This window comes from Platichthys flesus, chromosome 1 (genome assembly GCF_949316205.1).
Source record: "Platichthys flesus chromosome 1, fPlaFle2.1, whole genome shotgun sequence".
In the NCBI taxonomy this organism is placed as follows: Eukaryota; Metazoa; Chordata; class Actinopteri; order Pleuronectiformes; family Pleuronectidae; genus Platichthys; species Platichthys flesus.
Window position 1 is genome coordinate 29,714,840 of NC_084945.1, and position 23,787 is coordinate 29,738,626.

At 39.6% G+C, this 23,787-nt stretch overlaps 2 protein-coding genes across 2 annotated transcripts in view; one reads left to right on the top strand and one right to left on the bottom strand.

Annotated features, from left to right (window-relative positions):
* The first annotated feature begins 14,225 nt into the window (after positions 1–14,225).
* gjd6 (gap junction protein delta 6) lies at positions 14,226–15,431 on the top strand. Its single transcript, XM_062390907.1, has one exon. The coding sequence runs from the start codon at positions 14,226–14,228 to the stop codon at positions 15,429–15,431; it is 1,206 nt and encodes a 401-aa protein (XP_062246891.1).
* Positions 15,432–16,607: 1,176 nt separating this feature from the next.
* Positions 16,608–23,787, bottom strand: part of sh3gl3a (SH3-domain GRB2-like 3a) — a 127,085-nt gene continuing 119,905 nt past the window's right edge. The window contains exons 8-11 of the mRNA XM_062390908.1: positions 22,266–22,390; positions 22,100–22,132; positions 21,199–21,264; positions 16,608–20,846 (exon numbers count right to left, since the gene is read on the bottom strand). Of these exons, the coding sequence (XP_062246892.1) occupies positions 20,644–20,846; positions 21,199–21,264; positions 22,100–22,132; positions 22,266–22,390 (427 nt within the window). The 3' untranslated portion in view covers positions 16,608–20,643. The remainder of the gene's footprint in view (positions 20,847–21,198; positions 21,265–22,099; positions 22,133–22,265; positions 22,391–23,787) is intronic.

A 23,787-nucleotide genomic window follows, 5' to 3' on the forward strand; every position in this document is an offset into this window, starting at 1 on the left:
TCAATACCTCTATGCATTTTTTAACTAAACGATTCCTATTTTAGAACATAGGAAAAGTAACGTTTTGCCGCACTAATTAGCTCTAACTATAAGCTTTATCAAAAAGGAAGGTTTTGCGCCTACTCTTAAAGGTACAGATGGTGTCGGCCTCCCGAACTGAAAGTGGTAGATATTCCACAGGAGAGGAGCTTGATGGCTGAAAGCTCTGGCTCCTACTTGATAAGGTACTAACAGCTCTTTAAGGTAAAATGGCGGCATATTATTCAGGGCCTTGAGGTTGAGGAGGAGAATTTTTTATTCTATTCTAGATTTAACCGTGTAGCGAAGCTAATACTGGAGAAATGTGCTCTCTTTTCCTGGTTCTCGTCAGGACACGTGCTGCAGCATTTTGGACAAGCTTTAGAGTCTTTAACAACTTACTTCTGGAGCCTGATAGTAATGAATCTAGTCCATAGTCCAGTCTCGATGTAACAAAGGCGTGGACTAGTTTTTCTGCATCTTTTTGTGAAAGGACATTTTTGAGATATTACGCAAGTAGAAAAAAGGCTGTCCTAGAAATTTGTTTTAGGTGTGAATTAAAGGACAAATCAGGATCAGAGATGGTCAAATGTGTTGAATGCTGCACTGAGATCTAACAGAACGAGGACACACACAAGTCCCTGATCTGAAGCTATTAGAAGGTCATTGGGGACTTTTGCTAAGGCTTTCTCTGTGCTGTGATTGACTCTGAACTCAGACTGAAGTCTTCATATATATTATTTTCCTGGAGAAACTCACACTGATTGACTACAACTTTTTCTAAGATATAAGACATGAAGGGGAGATTAGATATTGGTCTGTAATGGGCTAAAACCTCTAGGTCTAGGGTGGGTTTAGATTAGTGTAGATTAGTGAGATCCGAGCTCTTTCATGTGAAGAAGCCAGTCAGGGACAAACAAGAGACGGTGTTCAAAAATCAAAACGATGACGCCTGTCTTACTGTTGGGTTCACAGTCAATGGGGTAGGACATGAGGAGATACCAGTGTTGATTTTATGTCTGAAAACTCTATGAGACCAAACAAATTAAGAAGACTCTTACACCACAGTCACATGCATGTGTTATTTTTGGTTGAGCTTTATCATGTTTGTAACAAAGTGATTATAATTGAATAAATGTTTTCTCTGTTATTGAAAAAGTACAGACTGATAGAGGAATGTAGTGATTAATGTCCCCAAAAGTACTTCAATTAAGTTGAATTTAAGCAATGTTATGGGACTATTCTTTGAAATAAAGAGTCACAAAGGTCACAAAAAGTTGTTTGAAACAATTTTTTTTTTTTAAATTCCTGAAAGTTATGCGGATTTAATGTTCATGTGTATGTTATGTAAATACACATTGGCCAATTTTGTTGGGGCTGGGGAGAGGGTGGGGCATAAAAAATATTCTGACAGAAAAGTTTAAGAACCACTGGCTTAAGGCTTTACCTGTACAACCTCATCATCATGATCCTGCTGGGATTATTAGACCTTGTGTGTGGCACCATTAAATGGTGTGGCTTCGGCAGTCAATAAATTTGGAAGAAAATTATTTGATGTTATTTAAAATTAAGATTATTAATATTAAATAATGACTTTAATTGACATTAAAGCTGCCTCGGGGCATTATAGCCAATTTATTGACTACGTCTCATGAAAGTTCTAACTACAAATTTGGAAAACTGATCATATTAATAATAAAATTAATAATTAACCACACAAACTAGGCGTAATTACTATATATAGATATGCAGATGTGTATGTGAGTATGAGTGTGTGTGTGTGTGTGTGCGTGTGTGTGTATGTGTGAGTTAGTGAATGAGTTTCAAAATGGCGGCTGGCCAGAATGAAACAAAAGACCACCTCGGTAGATGAGTGTGTGAGGTGTTGGTGCCAGGTCAGAGAAAGTAGTTAAGTGCATGCGTATTCTATGAAGAGCATAACATAAAAAAACATTTGCTTTTAAATAACATTACTAAATAGATTGATAGATTATCTTTATTGATCCCAATTTGGGAAATTATTGAACATCACAACAACACAAATCAAACTTATAAAACATTACGTGAATATAATTCAACAGTCCTTTGCATAGCCTAGTCTAATTACCCCAGTTCTGTTACCAGTTCATGAAAATGGGAAAAGGTCCTCTTTGAGGTACTGTTTGAAGTCCAGTGAAGTGGTCTTGATGGTTGTGGCTCCTGTTGTTGTGCATCTGCTGGTCAGACTTGATCAATAGTGGTTGAAAGTTGTGTCCAGTGGTAGGTTAAAACCTAGGTGTGAATTTGAAGCACCCTGGGAGACTGAGCTCTGGAAGTTCTCCTTTGTCTCCATGTGGTTGCAGGATTTGGCTAAACATATAGGCCCACCTATAGTTCACAAATACTAGGTCCCAACAATCCTGCAACACCTGACCCTGGGAAAGTAAACAATTTTCTAGGAGTAATCTCTCTCTCTCTCTCTCTCTCTCAACTCAACTCATCTATACTACGAAGCAAGTTCATACCAAGGAAATCTTTCAGATATGCAGTCAGGCTAGTTCACTCAACTAAACGTCAGGAGACTACAGCGGCTTGCCGCAGCACAATTATTGCCTCCACTGCTTCACAATCAGGGCAGACGTACATTATAGGCCTCATTGTATATTATCCGGCCTTCTCATCCCCCACTGACCTGCTCTCACTTTACACATGAACAATAAATACCAATCAATCAATTGTTCTTATTGTATTTCTATAGCTCATATTCGCCAATCAATAATCAAAGTTATTAGGAAAATACAGTTCCTGAAGTTTACTTTATGTTTATTCATCACATCACATGTCATTTAGCTGAAGCTTTTGTCCAAAGCGACTTACATTTTTAGTACACTCAGCATTTATGAGGGGCCATTTAGGGGTTCAGTATCTTGCCAAAGATATTTCGGCATGCAGATGGGGGAAAGTGGGGTTTGAAACGGCAACCTTCGTGTGGGAGAACGCCCGCTCTACCACCTAGGCCACACCGCCCCATTTACACCGTGAATTTATTTAATTCACTCTACAGATTATATGAAACGTATTTAAACATATTGACAAAAAAGTCTAACATTTTGGGTGCAAGCAGTTAACCTGTCACACAACACGAGATGTAACATGACGGGCTCAGCCAGGACATCAGGGTTAAAGTGAGACACTCTAATCTGTAAACATGGGCACCAAAAGGATTTATTAGGGCCTGAGCAGCGGCTGCATGAGGACCCTGTCGACTTTTGTAAATTTTACACTGCAAATGAATCGCATATTATTTAGCCTTAAGATGCGTAACTGTCGGTGAAACTTTGTAAATTTTCTGATGTATAGGAAATGTCCAATGAAAATCGTTGGACATCTATATAATGCCCAGACTTACAAGTGTCTGTGGACCCATATGTCAAACCCAACAGGAAGAAAGCCATTTCGATTAAGTGGTCTTTTTTGATGATTCATACACATCATACTTTGATCATACAGCAGGGGTTTATGACTGGTTTTGTCCCAGGGACCACCATTCTGACTAGAAAGTAATTCGCGGCCCACTGATGTGCCTAAGTGAGCGCGTGACTACGTGTGTGTGTGTGCGTTGATAGAAGGAAGTTTTAACATTTCGTTTTCCATTTTGGTTTGATTTAAAAACCTCAAATAAATCTACAAAAATGTGTAAAAAACAAAAACAGTTGATTTTCAGTGCTTAAGAATTGAAAACTAAATTTTATGCAATTTGTAGTTGTACTGCATCTCAGAACCATATGTACGTCAATATATACAGTTAGGTCCATAAATATTTGGACATTGACACCTTAAAGATGTGCTTTAAGGGCAGACTTTCAGCTTTATTTGAGGGTATTAACATCCAAATCAAGTGAACAGTGTAGGAATTACAACACATTTTATATGTGGCACCCCCCTTTTTAAGGGACCAAAAGTAATTGGACAATTGGCTGCTCAGCTGCTCCATGGACAGGTGTGTGTTATTTCCTCGTTATTACATTGACAAGGAGCAGATAAAAGGTCTAGAATAAATTTCAAGTGAGGTATTTGTGTTTGGAATCTTTTGCTGTCAACTCTTAATATGAAGTCCAAAGAGCTGTCATTATCAGTGAAGCAAGCCATCATTATGCTGAATAATCAAAACAAACCTATCAGAGAGATATCAGAAACATTAGGTGTGGCGAAATCAACTGTTTGGTACATTAAAAGTAAAATTCAAACTATTAGAAATAAAATCAACAATCTCCTGCCCTCAATTGGCACTAATACCCTCCTAACAACAGAGATCTCAGAAACGGCTGAGAATCCTACCCATTACTTAGACAGCTTCTCTCTGATCACCCGTGATCAGTTTACCAAATTAATCTCAGGTTCTAAACCAACAACCTGTATCTTAGATCCCATTCCTACCAACTTACTTAAAGACATTCTGCCCCTAATTGATAGTTTGTTACTTAACATTATCAATCTGTCATTATCATCAGGTTATGTACCACAGTCTTTTAAAATAGCTGTCATCAAACCCCTACTCAAAAAACCCACCCTAGACCCAGAGGTTTTAGCCAATTACAGACCAATATCTAACCTCTCCTTCATTTCTAAAATCTTAGAAAAAGTGGTAGCCAATCAGCTGTGTGAGTTTCTCCAGGAAAATAATATATATGAAGACTTTCAATCGGGGTTTAGAGCCAATCACAGTACAGAGACAGCCTTGGCAAAAGTCACTAATGACCTTTTAATAGCCTCAGATCAGGGACTTGTGTCTGTCCTCGTTCTGTTAGATCTCAGTGCAGCATTCGACACAATTGACCATCAAATTTTATTACAAAGACTAAAACAGTTAATTAACATTAATGGAACCGCCCTTAACTGGTTTAAATCGTATTTTTCTGATCGCTCCCAATTTGTGCAAATTAATGATGAGTCATCTGTGCGCACCAAAGTTAATCATGGTGTTCCACAGGGCTCTGTGCTCGGCCCAATTTTATTCTCATTATATATGCTTCCACTAGGAAACATTATCAGGACACACTCGGTAAATTTCCACTGCTATGCGGATGACACCCAGTTATATTTGTCAATAAAACCTGAACAAAGTAATCAATTAACTAAACTTCGAACATGTCTCAAGGACATAAAAACCTGGATGACCCGCAATTTTCTCTTATTAAACTCAGACAAAACAGAGGTTATAATACTTGGCCCCAAACACCTTAGAGATGCATTATCTAATGATATAGCTGCGCTAGACGACATTGCCCTTGCTTCAAATGAAACAGTCAGGAACTTGGGAGTGATCTTCGATCCTGATTTATCCTTTAATAGTCACTTAAAACAAATTTCTAGGACCGCTTTTTTCCACTTGCGTAATATTTCAAAAATTAGACATGTCCTTTCACAAAAAGATGCAGAAAAACTAGTCCACGCCTTTGTTACATCGAGACTGGACTATTGTAATTCATTATTATCAGGCTCCAGCAGGAAGTCGTTAAAGACTCTACAGCTTGTCCAAAATGCTGCAGCACGTGTCCTGACGAGAACAAAGAGAAGAGAGCACATTTCTCCAATATTAGCATCGCTACACTGGCTTCCAGTTAAATCTAGAATAGAATTTAAAATTCTCCTCCTCACCTTCAAGGCCCTTAATAATATAGCGCCTTTATACCTTAAAGAGCTGTTAATACCTTATAAACCCACTAGAGCACTCCGCTCCCAGAATTCAAGCCTACTTGTCGTCCCTAAATTCTCTAAAAGTAGAGTAGGAGCCAGAGCTTTTAGCCATCAAGCCCCTCGGCTGTGGAATAATCTACCACTTTCAGTTCGGGAGGCAGTCACCATCTGTTCGTTTAAAAGTAGGCTCAAAACCTTTCTTTTTGATAAAGCTTATAGTTAGAGCTAATTAGTGCGCCAGAACGTTACTTGTTCTATTTTATGACACATGACACACGGAGCTTCTCTTTCCAGCTTCTCCTTCCTCTTCTCCATCCCTATCCCCCTTCCCCGGAATCCCTTTGCTTTATCACCCGCAGATCCAGGGCCTCTGTGGCCGCACCATGGATTACGGTTTGTGGATCGCGCACCGGGGGTCGCGGTGTTGGATCCAGTGTGGCGGATTCTGAGTCATGTGGGCTGATCGTGGTGCTGGTGGCGGACCCTGTGTCGCGTTGGCATTGGGCACGGGCGGTGGACCAGGACCGCAGTGGTGGCTTGTGATGGGTCCTCCTGGTGGGCGGCGGTGGACGGTGACTGAGGACTGAAGTGGCGTCTGGTCTGGATGGTGGATCGTGGTCTAGATGGTTGCTGAGCATGGACTGTGCTTCATCAATGCTGCTAGAGACTTTGAATATTGATGATGTTCTCCTGCACGTGGCATCTATTGCACTTCTGTCCGTCCTGGGAGAGGGATCCCTCACATGTGGCTCTCTCTGAGGTTTCTACATATTTTTACCCTGTTAAAAGGGTTTTTTGTAGTTTTTCCTTACTCTTGCTGAGGGTTAAGGACAGAGGATGTCACACCCTGTTAAAGCCCTATGAGATGAATTGTAATTTGTGAATATGGGCTATACAAATAAAATTTGATTGATTGATTGATTGACATTTATAAAAAGAAAAAAAAAACATGAGTGAGCTCAGCAACACCAAAAGACCCAGAAGACCACGGAAAACAACTTTGGTGGATGACAGAAGAATTATTTCCCTGGTGAAGAAAAAACCCTTCACAACAGTTGGCCAGATCAAGAACACTCTCCAGGAGGAAGGCGTATCTGTGTCAAAGACAACAATCAAGAGAAGACTTCACCAGAGTAAATACAGAGGGTTCACCACAAGATGTAAACCATTGGTGAGCCTCAAAAACAGGAAGACCAGATTAGAGTTAGCCAAAAAACATCTAAAAGACCCTGTACAGTTCTGGAACAACATCCTATGAGACAAAGATCAACTTGTACAAGAATGATGGGAGGAGAAGAGTATGGAGAAGGGAAGGAACTGCTCATGATCCAAAGCATACCACCTCATCAGTGAAGCATGGTGGAGGTAGTGTTATGGCGCGGGCATGTATGGCTGCCAATGGAATTGGTTCCCTTATATTTATTGATGATGTGACTGCTGACAAAAGCAGTAGGAGGAATTCTGAAGTGTTTTGTGCAATATTATCTGCTCATATTCAGCCAAATGCTTCAGAACTCATTGGACGGCGCTTTACAGTGCAGATGGACAATGACCCGAAGCATACTGCAAAAGAAACCAAAGAATTTTTAAGGCAAAGAAGTGGAATGTTATGCTATGCCCAAGTCATCACCTTACCTGAATCCAATTGAGCATGCATTTCACTTGCTGAAGACAAAACTAAAGGGAAAATGCCCCAAGAACAAGCAGGAACTAAAGACAGTTGCAGTAGTAAATGTACAGACATGTAGCTTACATGTTGAGAGAATGTTAAAGTAACGGTGATCAATAACAATCAACATAAACTGGGACTACAACTGAAGAGGGAAGATGACAAAGTAATGCAGAATATGTCACAAATGATAATTATACAATATCACACAAACAATTGAGGCCTACTTAAGTTTAACCTCATGATCAACAGCAGCAAATCCCACCTACTGCGTGAGTAGTACTTCTGTGTGTGTGTGTGTCTAGAGCTCTCCTAAGAAATTGTTTCTCAACAAGCGAACTTGATAAAGTTGACTGTTATTGCAATTGATTGTATTGGCTATTATGCCAATACATTTTTCTTATTACAAAGTATTTGTTTTTCGCTCTTTTGTTTTATTTAATATTTTCATTATTAATTCTGCCCTTTTGGGCCTTCTTTTTGGTAAAATAAAAATTCCCATCATACAAACTACATCTCCAAGACCTCCTGAGAATTTTTCTACCTAGCTCAACAGCTCTTCGACATCTACCTTTAACACACAAGCACAGGGGAGAACTACTTGCATTTTCTAGCCCCAAGCCGGTTTCAAGGTTCCCCTTATTATATTTATATTATTTTAGACATATTTCTCTTATTTTAAATATTTTTCACGATATTCAAGAGTAATCTGGAAATGTGTTGAAATATCAAAGCGAATTTCGCGGACCCCTGCAATGCCGTCGCGGACCATCAGGGGGCCGCGGACCCCTGGTTGAAAACCCCTGTCCTAGAGGATTAATCAGATCAACTTCAAATTCCTTCGGTGCAATCTAAACACATTGATGATTAAGATTAAGATGCTTTTATTAGTCCCAAACACATGCACAGACATGCAAAGGCACACTCATGCAGGTAGGGAAATGTAACCTCTGCTTTTGACCCGTCTGGTGCAGGACACACAGAGCAGTGAGCGACCATGTACGGCGCTCGGGGAGCAGATGTTGGGGGGGTTGAGGTGCCTTGCTCAAGGGCACTAGACAGGGTAGGGAGAATCCTCTTGGATTTTTGGACAGATCAATCCAGGTTCGCCTTATGTTGTCTCTCCGTGGAGTCGAACCAGAGACCTTCTCTGCCCATAGTCCAAGTTTCTGCCACTAGACCACCGCCTCTCCGCAGCCTCTAGCAGTCTTCCTGAGTTTTTGTCAGAGGGTGTGTAAGTTACATGGTGTCGAATTTGAATGTTTGCCATCTTCAGTGTACATGATCTAATCTGCACCAAACTACACATGTTTGAGAGAGTCCTAGCCTGAACACATCTTCATGCTAATATTCAGTCATGGTCATAGCACCCCCTATTGGCAAGAAGAAATGACATGTTTTATAGTGGGATTTACTCCATGTAGCAGGTTGACCAGATCAAGCTGAAATTTGGTAAGAAGACCCTTTAGACATGGTTGATGAGAAATAATGAATCTTGTGAGTTTTCATTGAAGCTTTCACTGTCGATCCCCGAACTTTCTGGATTCACTGACTGCGGTTGTAAATACGTTTGTGTCATAGATATATACAAATTGTGGTTCACAGCAGAATTTCAAAGTGGATGAAAGAATCTTTCACCTGAGTTTCAAGGAATATCTGTTGAATTTATGTCACAAAATGAACTGGTTGCAAGACTTCCTGTATGCATTTCAAAATAAAAGCAACCCAATGTTTCTGTTGACCGATCCATTCCTTTGTTTAAGAAAAGGGGTTTTATTGTGAAATATTTGCATTAGCAGAAAATTCGCAGCTTCAATCTGAATAGTACTTATTTGAGCACAAGGGACTACTTTTATATAAGGAATATTTATGGTCATATTCAAGTCATAGCCTATATGTAAAAACATTTATCTGCAGTGACAGCACCTCTGCAAAACATATTGTTGAACTGTGAAGCTACATATTGTGCATTGAACAGATGCTTATAATAAAAATTGATATGAATGTGAATATTGTGCATTGAATAGATAAAGTTGCATTACAATAATTATTTGTGTATATTTATGCTCGTACATTGAGCCTTTAACAGAAATTCCCTAAATAATAAATATGAATCTCCTAAGTGTTTTTTTGGGAAGATATCAGGGTGGTAGATCTCGGCTTACATTCAGAATTGAAAAGTGATCTTGGGCTCGAAAAGGTTGGTGACCACTGCCCTAAACCCAACAGGAAGTCAACCATTTTTAATGTAATGTACGAAACGTACGAAAAGGATTATTTGGATCAGCTAGAAATTTTGCCTTGACGCAGGAATTTCTTCCTAAATGACTACAATATATTGTCCAAACTGCACAAAACTTGGGGGATGAGAAGGCCGGATAAGACCAGATGCTTAAAATGGGATGAAAATATCTTGTGAATGTTGGCCATTTTTGTTGAACGCTGTTGATATGGCAACACAGCGAATGTTGACCATATTTTTTACAGTTGATAGCATTATCTGGGAGGCTAAACATACATGAGAACATGGCGAACAAAGCGGAAATGACAAATCTTTAATTCCAATATGGGTTTTGCATATGATAATGGCAAAATAGTTTGATAGCGCCCACTACAAAATTTCAAAGAAAAAAGCCCCCTGGCAAGATAACTCTCATGTATCAAAATCGGTTTATATATCATGGCCAGACTTATAAAATACATAACAGGATGTGAAATTTAACTTTATGCACTGTGCAAATGTATAACGCAATACCAAGCTGTGTCAACCAACCTCCAGCAACAACAACACAACTGCAGCACACCACTATGAGTTTAACTTGCATGATGTCTCTAAATTCAATGAGTAATCTATTATATTATGATGACAACATTGACCAAATTAAACTAGATTCATGATTTTTACTTTAATTGTTCAGCCTTACTGGCAGCAGTCCTGCACATTTCTTAACAAGGATAAAACTATAATACAAATGCATCTTAACAAAAATAAACATAATTACAGCTGCTAAATGACCAACTGATGCAGACAGTCTGTGGTACTCTGATGTTGGGGTAGACTCCCCAGTGAGGACCAAACAGTGGGTTGTAAATACTTGGGGCCAAGCTGAAACCAGTTTGGCCAGTTTTCAGTCTTAATTCACACCTTCCTCAGACAGCCTGGAGCCGACGGTGAGGACAAAGGATTAAAACTTTTGGAGGGAAAACATTCTCCAGCAGGCCTGAGAATCTCCCCCTGGTGGTTGGAAAATGTCCTGAAGAGCCTTCAGGACCCCCGCTGAGTTCCAAGCCCCGCCCACTAAGGTCGGAATCCTGACATTCTCATTGGCTGAGAGCCAACTGAACCCTGTGACCACTTCTGGAGGAAGCAGGAAGTCCTCAGGTGGTATAAGAGTGCCGAGACATCAATAATCGCTGCCATTTTCCCTGCTCTGAAGACGTCAACAGACCCCTCCGGGTCTTTCCAGATGATTTAGTTGCTAAAGGGGGCAACCAGAGTTATTTTCTTTCATTTCTTTCATTGTCTTTTATCTTAAGTTTGATCTTACTTTGATAGACTATTTTTGTTTTTAACTTGAAAAGGCCGTGCACAGGAACTTGCTCGCTCGCTCGCCGAGCTCAGAGACTTTCTTTCCAAATCCACAGCTGCGTCAACCGCTGTTCATCCCTGCAGAAGAGACGAAGCTGAATCCCATCAGAGAAGAGAAGAAGCCGAATTCCGTTCCAAGAGCAAGAGAAGTTTGCTCGATTCGGCCCAGCACTGATCTCCGTTGCAACCGCGAGACCCACCGGAGCACCGCTTAAGAGGCCAGGACACTGATTTGTTTTCCAGGAATTCGCCCGTTCGCACGCATCCTGAGGTTTAACGAGACATTCACTGGACTCCCGGAAATCCGCGCCCCGCAAGCAACACCGCAGAGGTCACAGTAAGAGGCTTGATTGTCTGGGCAGAGACTAGTTTGAATACTTAGCGTGTCATTTGTTTGATTGTATGTTTGTTTGTAGATCGCTGATCTGTTTTTAGCCGTTACACGGCGGACCGAGACGTCACATCCGGTTCCTTTGTCTACTGTGTTTTTGAGAAGCGCACGGTAATGAGCCGTCGCTTCCTTTTAACATGTTACCGTCAGAGATATTGTGCGGAGATTTACATCTGTTAAAAGATAAATCTCACGTAACTGGACTGCCTGCTTCGCTAGTAGTTGTCTCTGACTGTTTCCTGATCTCTCTCTCTCTCTTTCTCTTTTCTTCTAAACCTGTTTATTTGCACATCCGATCTGTATTTAGAATACAGTTCATGTAACATAGTTAAATCTATATTCAGAGAGGCTGGACACATCTGGGAGCCATGCGGCCGAACGCCAAAGCAGAGACAAAGAATTCTCTTTGTCTGAAAATCCCTTTGTGTAATTCATTTGACGACCACCAGTGTGAGCTCCGGCCACATGGTGTCATTGACATAGACTCCATTTTGAATAACGCAAGTTAAACCACCATTTTGAGTCCATTACTGCCATGCCTCCTCTCTCCCTCTCCTCCCATTCTGGCTCTAAAATCATAAAAGTTTTTAGGCCTTGATTCCACGAATCATGATCGGCCGCCATCTTAGATGTGACGTCACCACGTGACTGCGTCATCGCCACGCCCCCTTCTTTTTCTCTCTCGCTCTCGCTCTCTCACACACTCACACACACTCACACACACCCACACACACCCACACCCACACAGACACAGAGACACATTGATAGACACAGAGACACATTGATAGACACAGACAGATACACACACACAGATACACATAGAAGAATACATGTGTTTTCTAAATTGTGATAAGCGGCTGCTGTTGTTATCTTTGAAATATGGGAGTTTGTTAAAATGATGAATCGTTAAATAACACTAACTGTATTTCACATGCACACACATAGACACACACAGAGAGACACTTTGACACAGACACACACACACACACCGAGACAGACATACATAGGTGGACCGCCGCTTTTACATGTATTTTCTGAATTGTGATAAGTGCTGCTGCTGTGTTTATCTTTGAAATATCGGAGCTTGTTAAAATGATGAATCATTGAATAACATTATAACTTTATTTCCCCTTTAATAAACGCTTTTGTAATTAAAGTACCTCTAGTCTGTGATTATTTGTGCATATGTATGTGATTGCAGCTGGATTATGATTGCCTGTGCTCGAACTTAGAAGCCTTCACTGTTAATTAAATAATTATTAATATTAAATATTGAGATTATTGATTTGACATTTATCATTATGAGACTGACATTTTATAGATTGACTTGTTGGTCCCTGTAACCAGGGTGGTGCCCCGCGACAATAAGCAATGATTATTATTCTTAATTGATAATTGTATTGTTTTCATTAATTATTTTAACTATTATTAATGGATAACCGTATCATTTCTAATTAAATGTGTTACTGTTCTTAATAGCTTTATCATTTTTGATTATTTTTAATAAATAATTGTTATTTTAATAATCATATTTCATGATTATTAATAATTAGCCAACGTCAATTCTACTCCTACTATTGCACAACACTGAGCACATTGCTCTTGCATGTAAGGTTGGTTTTGTTTGGCTTCACCAGCTGACGTAGGTTCATTATTCCCTGTGATGAGGATTTATATCTTTCATAGTCATTCAGTATCATTTAGCATGGTGCTTTACCCCGATATAAAGTAAACAAGCTTCTTAGGAGACTGAAAGCCCTGAAGTAAACTTGAAGTTACCCTGAAAACCACAAATCCTGCTTTGTAGTACAGACCACAAATGTCTTCAGGTTCCAGTGATTCAAGAGATGAGGGTTTGGACCAGTCCAGTTTGTTGAGATTAGTAGCAATGTGATTCTGAGTAGTGATTAAGGCAGACAGGTGTCGACATGTGAGAGAGAGGAGGCTAGCTGGGTAAAAACATTTTTATTTCACGCTGCACCAAACATTTCTGTTCATGTCATAAATAGAATGTGAGCAGAGCTCTGCGACAGAGAGACTCAGACAGAGCTTTCCAAGACTGTTTGATGCAAGGAAAAAGGTCACTGAGTGTTTTATCTTAGGGACAGGATGATTTGATGCTAGTAGACCTTTCAAGGGTCTTTTTTTAAACAAAGATAAGAGGACTGGCAAGTGGTTGGAGAGGAGCAGTCAAAACAAGCCCCTGGAACAGAAAACCTCATGAGACACCAGACTGAACTGCCTGTTGTTTAAACTTCAGTTGTGTATCCAGAGTTGATTTATTTTTGTGTAAAATAATGTCTGTTGTCCTGAAAGCTATATTTGTAGTACTGCTCATCATCCAAAATTTGCGTCTCCATTAAAGGAAGAGCCCATTTGCTTTCAGCCGACTAATCATTGAAGAATGCTCTATCAGTCAACACTATCAGCAGGTCCTGTGGTACAGGAAGGCTGATGTCTCTCAGTTTTAAAATGGATCCTAAACGCAAGAGAGAAGTGGACACGCCAAGTGACTCATGTCAAGTGGACATCCTTATCTGTAAAAGATGGGATGGCTTTCCTTTGCTATGGCTCAACTGCTTGCCAGGCAGAAAGGCAGGGCTGGCAAACACTCAGTTAGAGAGGACTGCTGGCTTCAGCTGAGGAAGGAAGGTGCTATGATTGTAGATCCTTTAGTTCAAGAATTGAGAAAAAAATGAAAAACAGAGTATGTAGGATGTAGGTTAAATTGAACAGTTCTCAGGGTGTCTGTAGTATAGTTTAAGTTTGAAGCAGGACCACGATAGGGCTTCAGGAGAAGGAGGGGTGGATCAGTAGAGAGCAGACTGTTCTACTCTAGGCACCTTGTCCCTCCACGAGGCAGCCATCAGCCACAGGCCACCATGACGGAGTGGACCCTGCTCAAACGTCTCCTGGATGCTGTCCACCAGCACTCCACCATGATTGGTCGTTTGTGGCTCACCGTTATGGTCATCTTCAGGCTGCTCATTGTGGCTGTGGCAACTGAGGACGTGTACACCGATGAGCAGGAGATGTTTGTGTGCAACACCATTCAGCCAGGATGCTCCACTGTCTGCTATGACGCGTTTGCGCCCATCTCGCAACCTCGTTTCTGGGTGTTTCACATTATCAGCGTCTCTACGCCGTCCCTCTGCTTCATCATCTACACCTGGCACAACCTGTCCAAAGTGCCCCACAACACCACCCTAATGTTGGGGCAGGGAACAGGGGATAACCCAGGGCAGGGACGCCCAGATGTATGGCGGGACAGCGGACTGGAGGCATATGATCGGAGCTGTGACTCAGATAGCTGCTCCGTTCGCTCCCATAAGCATTTAGGACACAGCCTGGCAGATGTGCTGGAGGGAATACCCACCCAGAACCTCCAGAGGGGAGACCCCAAGCTCATAGTGACCTTAAGCCAGGGCAGAGCTTGCCCGTTTAGAGAAGGGAATGCAGCTGGTCATGTGGTCCCTGGAGGGGTTCTCTCCAAATGTTACATCTTCCATGTGTGTTTACGTGCTATTCTGGAGGTGGGCTTTGTAGTGGCCCAGTGGAAGCTGTTTGGCTTCCAGGTGCCGGTCCATTTCCTCTGCACCTCAGCCCCCTGCAGCCAGCCGGTGGACTGCTATGTCTCTAGACCCACAGAGAAGACCATCTTCTTGTGCTTCATGTTTTGTGTGGGAGTTTTCTGTATCCTTCTCAACCTGCTGGAGCTCAACCACCTGGGCTGGAAGAAGATCCGCCAGGTGTTAAAGATGAGGGAGAGGACAACCTGGGGAGGTTGCCAAGGTATGAGGGGGGGATATGAAACCTTTCCCCCTGACAGTCACTCTCTCACATCCTCTTTAGGCTTCAGAGATGTGCCCAGCACCACCCATCTCCCCACGTTAGACCTGGTGGTGGGACACCAGCCGGATTGGACTTGTGCTTTGAACTGTAGCAGTATAAGGGAGCCTGAAGAGGTCAGAGAGACTAAATTGGAGCAGCCAAAGAGACAAGACTCCCATAAAGGAGAGAGGCAGCCTATGAAGAGTATAAAGGAGAGCAGGGGGTCCAAGCAAAGGAGTGCTCAGGTCTGGATTTAGTCTTTGATTGAGTGGAAGACTGTTGCTGCCATCATTTGTTTAAAATCATGGATCTTACTGTAGAATTCGAGGTTATTTATCGTAATGGATCACCCAAATTTCTTTCTTGGCAATAGATTACTGAAACGGTGGAGATATACTACTTTGATAAAAATATTGTGGTGGTAAATGAAATTGAATATGTGTAGTTCACAACAACGAAAAATCATAGACCTGTTCAACAGTAACATGTCTTTTGAAAAATAAGCTCTTTTAACAAGGACAATCCAGGGACAGTGCTTTCAACTGTTTTATAGATTTAAAATTCGGGAGAACTAACCCTGTATTTTACTTTAAACTGGCAGACTTAAAACAGACCTATTTAAACAACTTACTTTATCAACCACAAAAAATAGTGGCTGTCCATTACGTCTTTCATTCCCGAGAGACAACCTGAATTGGACACTATCCTGTAAACAGATATTTAATTCATTTCAAAAGGGACGTTGTGGAAATACCAGAGTGCTGCTGGGATGCTTGTTTGCTGGGATGCTGGATGAGTCTTAAAGCCTCAACATAACAAAATGTGTCACTGTTTGTGTTGACCATAGTGTGTACAGACTCCCTTTAGAGGATTATCAATGATGATAATGTTTATCATTTAAGACTATGTATCCCAAAGTTCCCTTTTTTGCAACCTTCTAATACAATGAAAATGTATTATACCTCATCACAGGTTCCATGATTTTGGGGCAGGTGGATTTTTTTCAGTTTGTTTAATTTAAATTGGTTTCAGAGACATCAGGTTATGAAATTCAGTTTTGAATCACACAGAAATGAAAACACACACATCTGAGAAATTATCCAATAACTGAATAAAGTTTGTCTCTGAGAATTTTGCTTTTGTTTTTTTTGTACACCAGCAATTGTCTCAAGATCCGCTTTGGAGTTTGATTAAAGGTACATTTTATGGCCACAAATATGTGGACACCCCATACATAAACCCTGGGTCTTAATCTGATACTATATCAGGCCACATTTTTCTGGTTTAAGCATACCCACCAGATATTGGGATGTAGTTGTATGGAACTCTCATTCCAACATTATGGGTGTGTCCACATAATTTTCGCCATATAGGTCAATTTATGGATGAATATGCATGTAAACAAAAAGCACATGCGCTGAATACTTGCTTGTTATTTATTTACTCAATATATATATCAATATATTAATTTACAACATCTATAAAACACTATTTGCATTAATTATGCTACTGAAAAAAAATATATAACACAGAACTGCGCAGCCATTTTCCTTCACCTACAAGTTGGTTGTAAAATTAGACTCTTGTGGAAAGGCTATCAGAGGTACAGTGTTCTTGTTTAGGGTATAAACAAGTAATTCATAGAGAAACTGTAAAACAAATAAAACTTTAAATCAGTGTAATCTTGCCTCCAGTCTCAATTCTAAAAAAGTCAAACACTTTGGAAATGAAGTTCATATGGATTCTGCCAGTTGTTTTATAGAAGCTACATTTAAAGAAAAAATCTCTTCAAACAAGTTGTCCCCTGTTATATTCTAGAGACTGGATGCAGGATTAAATAATCTGATGACCTTTCTTTTCTGTGACATACTGTGACTGTGTTGCAGACAGCACCTTGTGCTGGGAGCTGCCCATCCACAATCCATGATAACAATCTTTAGAAAGTAAAGAAGTAATTATCATGCAACACGTTGAACATTTTAGCAATTGCAAGCAAACAGTAAGTATCAAATACATCTTATTTATTTTCTTTCCATTAAATATAAACTAAAAATTTTCCATTTACAATAGAAGATGAGATTATATCACATAGAATAAGAATGTAGTCCATCGAGTGCATACTGGGACAAACACCCAAAACCTTTTTTAGTTTAGGTCTGAAGTTGTGTCTTTTCACATAATAAGTAAATCAAAACTATGGAGAGGCACACAAGTCTGGAGGGAAAAGAAGGGCTCTGTCATAATAATATTCAGAGTACTATTCAATCTCAAATCAAGGCTGGTATTCAAATAAGAGTTGAATAAATAAAGGCTGCTCAGTAGTAAAAGAAGCTAAAGGTTCAAATGTGGTCAAAATATCTGTGCTGAGATGAAGCAATAAATACACCAGTAATACAAAAGAGTAATGTCACACCCACTACTCAGCAATAAATGAGCCAAAATCGAAACAAATATATGATATAAGCTGTAAATTATAGAATTCTGAGCAAAGGGATTTTTAAGGACTGTGATTGTAATGCATTTTTTTGCACAAATACAAGGGAGTCGAAATTTTTTGAAAATAAATTGTTCAAAGTCCTTTCTAATGGCAGTTGTTAAACTTAGCATAGGAGAAAATAAACTATGAACTTTGAGCAGCTGGACAGTTTTTAATGTAAACCTTCTGAGAGAAGCTAGCAGCAGACTCCACTTCGATATATCACTAATAGAGTTATTGCTACAGATTATCCAACAGATAAGCATGGAATACACTTTGAATACAAGAACATATAACAAAACAAGAAATGTTCTTCCTAAAATATGATTGAAAAAAAATAAACATATGAAACAGGATACAATAGATAAAGAGCTGTCCTTTTCTGCAGCAGAGGTAAATAAAAGCTTCCTTTCCTCCTTTGAGAGCTGATGTTAATTAAGCTCTTGCAGCTTCATGTCTGATGGCATTTAAGTCACCACATCTATTAAAGGCGAGATGACTGCTGGTTATCAGGTGTTTTACCAATGTATGCCACATTGGTACTTCCTAAATTAACAGCTTTATCTGCATGTCCACGCAGTTACTGTAGGCCTTTACTCATCTACTGCTTATCACTGGCTAACAAGAGCTGGACTGAGTCTCACAAGGTAACTGGCTCATTTACTTCCACAATTTGTATATGTCTGAGTTTTTCTACATTACAATGATTGAAATAGTAGATTTATTATAGAATACAAAAAACATCTGTTATTATAGAAATCTAATTACTTCCATTTGGACATCACTTATATATCTGATAGTGATTTTAACCACATCGAGATCAACACAGAGTGCAATGCTTGAAAAGTGTAAAAACCTCAAACAAACTACAAAAAGGTGCATGTACATATAACTTTTGTGGTAGGTAGATTCTAAAGCTCCAGTGCAATACAGACACAATTTCAAAAAAATCTTTCTCATGGTTTCAGAGTGAGAGGGCAAGAGAGAGAGAGAGAGAAAGAGAGAGAGAGAGAGAGAGAGAGAGAGAGGGAGAGAGAGGGAGAGAGTAAGAAATAAGAGCACAGATGGCAAAAAGACAATCTGATTAAGACAGAAGACGTGAACAGTAAGATAAAGAGTTACAACAATAGTGGAGAACTAATATACACCATCCTGCTGGAGTGTGAGGTGATTGGTGCAAATGTTCACAAAACCATAAAAAAAAATAATTCTTAAATAAATAGCAATGGAGTTTTGAGTGTACATATAGAGCCAGCTAAAGACAGCACACATCAATATGTTTTAAATCCACATTTTACAGGATCATTTTGGTTCAGAACTATTTGGGTGTTATATTCATGATTGTTGATCTTTCTCTCTGTTAAACTTACATGTAACTTTGTAGCTCCTCAGATCAGGGAGCATGGAAACACCGCTGGCACTAAGTCCGAGTTCAAGAATTAGCTATCAGACGCTGAGACGACGGTAAAACAAGATGCTGATTATTTGGAGGTAAAATTTAAACCTCCAAAACTGCAAGTCAAAGTTTACAACTGAGAGTGTGGATGATTATTCTACCCGAATCCTTCATTTTTTCTTCCTAGAATGTTTGGTTATCTTATTTGGTTATATATTTCTTTAACACAGCATTGAACCAATTTTATTTGGCTACTGGAGAAGAGAACTCCAAAACTTTCTGAAGCTCTCACAGATAAGACATGTTATGTTATTCAGGAATTAAAAGATGATTTAACATGTTATCGAGCTGAAGGGAGCTGCAAGTGATGCTGATAATTCTCTGTGGGGTCATGAGTTGTCGTTTGACCAATTGTTGATATAAAAATATTGATTGGATATTTAAAACATGTTTGATCATTGGATCTGCTCTCACATTAGACTGATTTAAAGCAGTCCTGATCTCACCAACAAGCTAGAACAGGTAACTCAGCCATGTGTCTGCCAAGTGCTCACAAAGCATCCTGAAAAGTAAAAGTAGTCTTGTGTATGGACAATAATCCTGATCATAAAATGCTTCTCAAAATGCAAAACAACATCAGGGAATGTGGGACTCCGGCAGCCATACTGGTGTCTCAATGGGCACTGGGTTGCAATGTATATATTTATTTGTATCTATTGTTTTTGCACTCTTTTTTTACATACAGGGCAGCCTTCAACTCACATCCCCTTTTTAATGGGCCTTGTTCACCCACATTAAAACAAATCATATCTGCTTAATTTTTTTTGGTTGTGATATTCACGTTCTTCATTGTATGTGAAAGATGGCATAAAACTCAGAAACTAAAATATATCAAGATGTAGACATATAAAACAATCTGGGTAAACGTGATGATCACCTGATTTGATCTGTCTAACCGCTTCATTCATTGGACTAAATCTGTACTGTAGGCTGTTACCTGTGTGTGTCCACACCACTTCACACTGTCACTATGAGTGGATTTGTCATTCAAACACCAACCTTTTAAAATTGGATAACTAAAATGGGATTAAAATCCTGGAATGTATATGATGTTCCTAATGTGACTATAACATAAAAGCAAATAAAGCCTTTCATGTAGTGGTTAAACAATACAGTTATATTTTCAACTGGTGCACGTCAAGCAAAGGCAGGCAGACAGCCTAGTGCGATACACTTCTCTCACCTGAGGGACTCATGGGAGGGACGACAGGGTCTGACAACAGCTTGACATCTTGACCTTGGTCCGACCTGAAGGACAAAAAGGATCCCACCAGGCAGAGTGTCGCACTCAATGGCTTGAATTTCACTTGGTTTCTGTTTCATTAATATTAAAAACTAAAATATTTAACGATCTGATTTTACGTTGGCTTGGGACAGACCTACTAGCTCTCCCGCTCCGAATGAAAATCAGCAGACAAAATATTCCCTTCAGCTTCAGGTTGATCCAGCTTTGTACATTTTCTGGTCAGAGTTGAGCTGAGGACAGAGGCTGAACGTGCTGAGGCAAGACGGAGTCGGTAAAGGACTCGGGGGTGAGTCACTGAGGGAGGGAGACAATGACCTCTACGTAGTTGATGGGAAAGAAGCCAGATTCGCCACAGATCATGCCCTCATACCAGTTCTCATCTATCTGGTTGGTGAGGATGATGATGTCACCCTCTTTGAAGCCAAGCTCGCCATCATTCTCTGGCTTGAAGTCGTAGAGGGCGCGACAGCACGGCTGGTCAAGCACCTCCGACTCTGCACCCAAACAAAGGAAGAAGATAAGATTATGAAATAACTTTTTCACTCGTGCATAATTATGAGTGAAAACAGGCTGCAAATAATGATGTCTTTCACTATTGAGATATACATGTATATTTATATTTATTCAAATTATTAGTCTTAATTACAGTGTCTGATAAGATGTCTTTTAATTGTTAAACAAATGACTTTGAGTTTCATCATTCGTGTTTGACAGTTGAAAACCCAGAAACATTGGGACCAGCTGAGACTAATCAATTATCAAAGTGCTGCTGGGTACCTTTCTGCTTATTCATGTTACTAACTGATACACATGTGTGTCAGTGCTGAGTCAGGGTGTGTTACTCACGCTGCAGGTTGCCATTGGTAGTGGGGCTCTCAGGCCATGACAGTAGTACAGTAGTTATATGATCAACTGGGTGAGTTGAAAAGACAAATGGAGATGGTGTTGAGCATGTGACAAAACAAAACAAAGTACAAACTCAGGGTTGGATGAAGAAATCATCTCTTATAATCTGTAGTGCAGTTGTTCCTTCTAACTCTTACCAGTGGAGGGCAGCAACATTTTATAAATACTGCCATGAGATACGAGACAATGAGCCCATTCATTTTTTTCCAAGACCAAGACAAATAATCTTGTGGTGTCTGAAGACCAAAGTTGACAGGGCTTTTGACAGGGCCCAAAACCTTCCAAATTGGTTAATTGAGGATCTCAAACTAAAAACATTTAGTGTCCGTTTTTAAACCATCCATCAAATGTACTTTACTTAGCTGTAGTTCTTACTTATATTTATTTTACCCTTTTCTTTTGCCATTACTTTAAAAGTATGTATTATTTTATCTGCTGTCATTGATTTAGATATTGATATATATCATTGCTGTCTTTGATGGCATGTTTTGTATTCTCGTTTTTTTTTACTTGTCCTCTATGTGAAGCCCTTTGTATCTGTTGCTTTATAAAGTTTGTGAGGAACTGGTGTGAGTGGAGCAGACAAGCTGTTATTTGTCAGTTTGCAAAGATTAAAATATTGTTTAGTGTACGTTTTTATGTACATTTAGTGAGTGGAGAAAAACACAACTAATGCATGTGTTGTTGATTTGATATATGATCCAGCCACTTTATATCTGGATATAAGTATTATCAATGCCAGTTGGAGGGAAGCACATGATGTAGAATAAGAGCCCAGAGGTTAAAGCCCTGAAAATTAATGAGAGGGATCACACCTGAACACAGTCTAAAGTATACCTACTTTTCCCATTAACTGTTTGGTTGATCTGGATATCTGAAAGGGAAAACAGAAAAAAAGTCCACAAAAGTCCACACAAAGTACACAATGGGGATGGTGATGAAATTTACAGTTTCAGAAAGGAAAAGAAAACACAAATAAAACAGAGACAGATATGTGGCAGCTGTACCGGTGGATTTAAGTGAGGAGCTGTATGACAGGCCGTTGTGCTGACTGTTGTCCAGAGTGTTTGTGTTGCTCCTTATCGCATCTGGCTTGAATTCTCTCTTAGGACGGCAGTTGGCTGTTGATATCCTATGGGGAGATGATAGCAGAGTGAAAGAAATAAAAAGCCAATGGAGTGATGCTTTACTGATTCACAGGATTATTTTTTTCTTTTAGGAGGCTCCAGAATGTTCAGAGGTTCATGAATGCGCTCAGAAGAACTCAAAGATCATCTGGACCTTTCTAATGTAGGGGTGTGAGATCTGATGTTTTTAATTGTGATCTATCTTTTTGTAAGATCATGATTTTTTCGCACAGAGCATTATTCAACATGGATCCATGATAAGGAATGATCGCTTGCTAGTGGGCTGTGCTGATTGACCAATGATCTCTATCATAGGGTCTCTTTCATGAGAAATGTATTTTAAAATAAATTCAGCGTAAGTGATAAACACATTGAACCACCATAACATTAATGTAGGGACATAAGAAATCGAAAACAATAAAAAATATGATTTTCTGCCCTTTGGTTTGTAATTTTTTTTATGGAAAAATAAAGGACACGTGAAGTTTAAAATGTGTTGCAAGAGGTATTAGGATATTGAATGGTTGGTTAATTGGTTGTAATGAACAGAGCCAAAAAGCCAATCGTGTGATTTAGTCATAGATGCAACCACATCGTGGATCGTGATGGTGGATCGTAGACTGTGATTTTCTTAATTCAGTTGAGTTCTTAGTTACATGTGGCATCTATTGCACTTCTGTCCATCCTGGGAAAGAGATCTCTCAAATTTGTTCCCGTTTATTGGAGTTTTTTTTTTAGTATTTACTTACTCTTATTGAGGGTTAAGGGCAGAGAATGTCATACCTTGTAAAAGCCATATGAGACAAATTGTAATATGTGAATATTGGCTATTCAAATACAATTTGATTTATTGATTTATTGAAAAAAACTCCACCATAAACATAACATATTAAAATCACTAACTAAAATGTTCAGTCCCACAAAGTGTCAAAGAATCAATAAAAAAAAATCAATGCAACATGTAAGTGTCAGCATTTTACACTGATTATAATTTTGTTCCAACAAATTACTTGGCAGCTTGCTCATAAAACGCAGACTGAAGCTCTGTCTCTCCATGACAGAGCATTCCACCCATACTTTCATCATGAGCAGTCATGTTGACGACTGTCATCAGACTTTTTACTCTCTCCCACATGAACTCTGCCAAAGGGGTTTCCTGACAGACTGGGATATGAGAGCAGGGCCTGATTTGATTCTAAATCCTGAAGAACAGTTTCAGTACTTGAGAACATAATCAGACATAGATAAACTACTGTTGGGTTACTGACGTCTAAGTACAGTATGTCAATGTGAGTTGCCTTAAACAAAAGATGAAATGAAAGGATTATTTGCAACATACCACATATATTTGAATGGCTCTTTCTGGGCAGCAGATGGGTTTTCCCATGAAAGGACACACTGA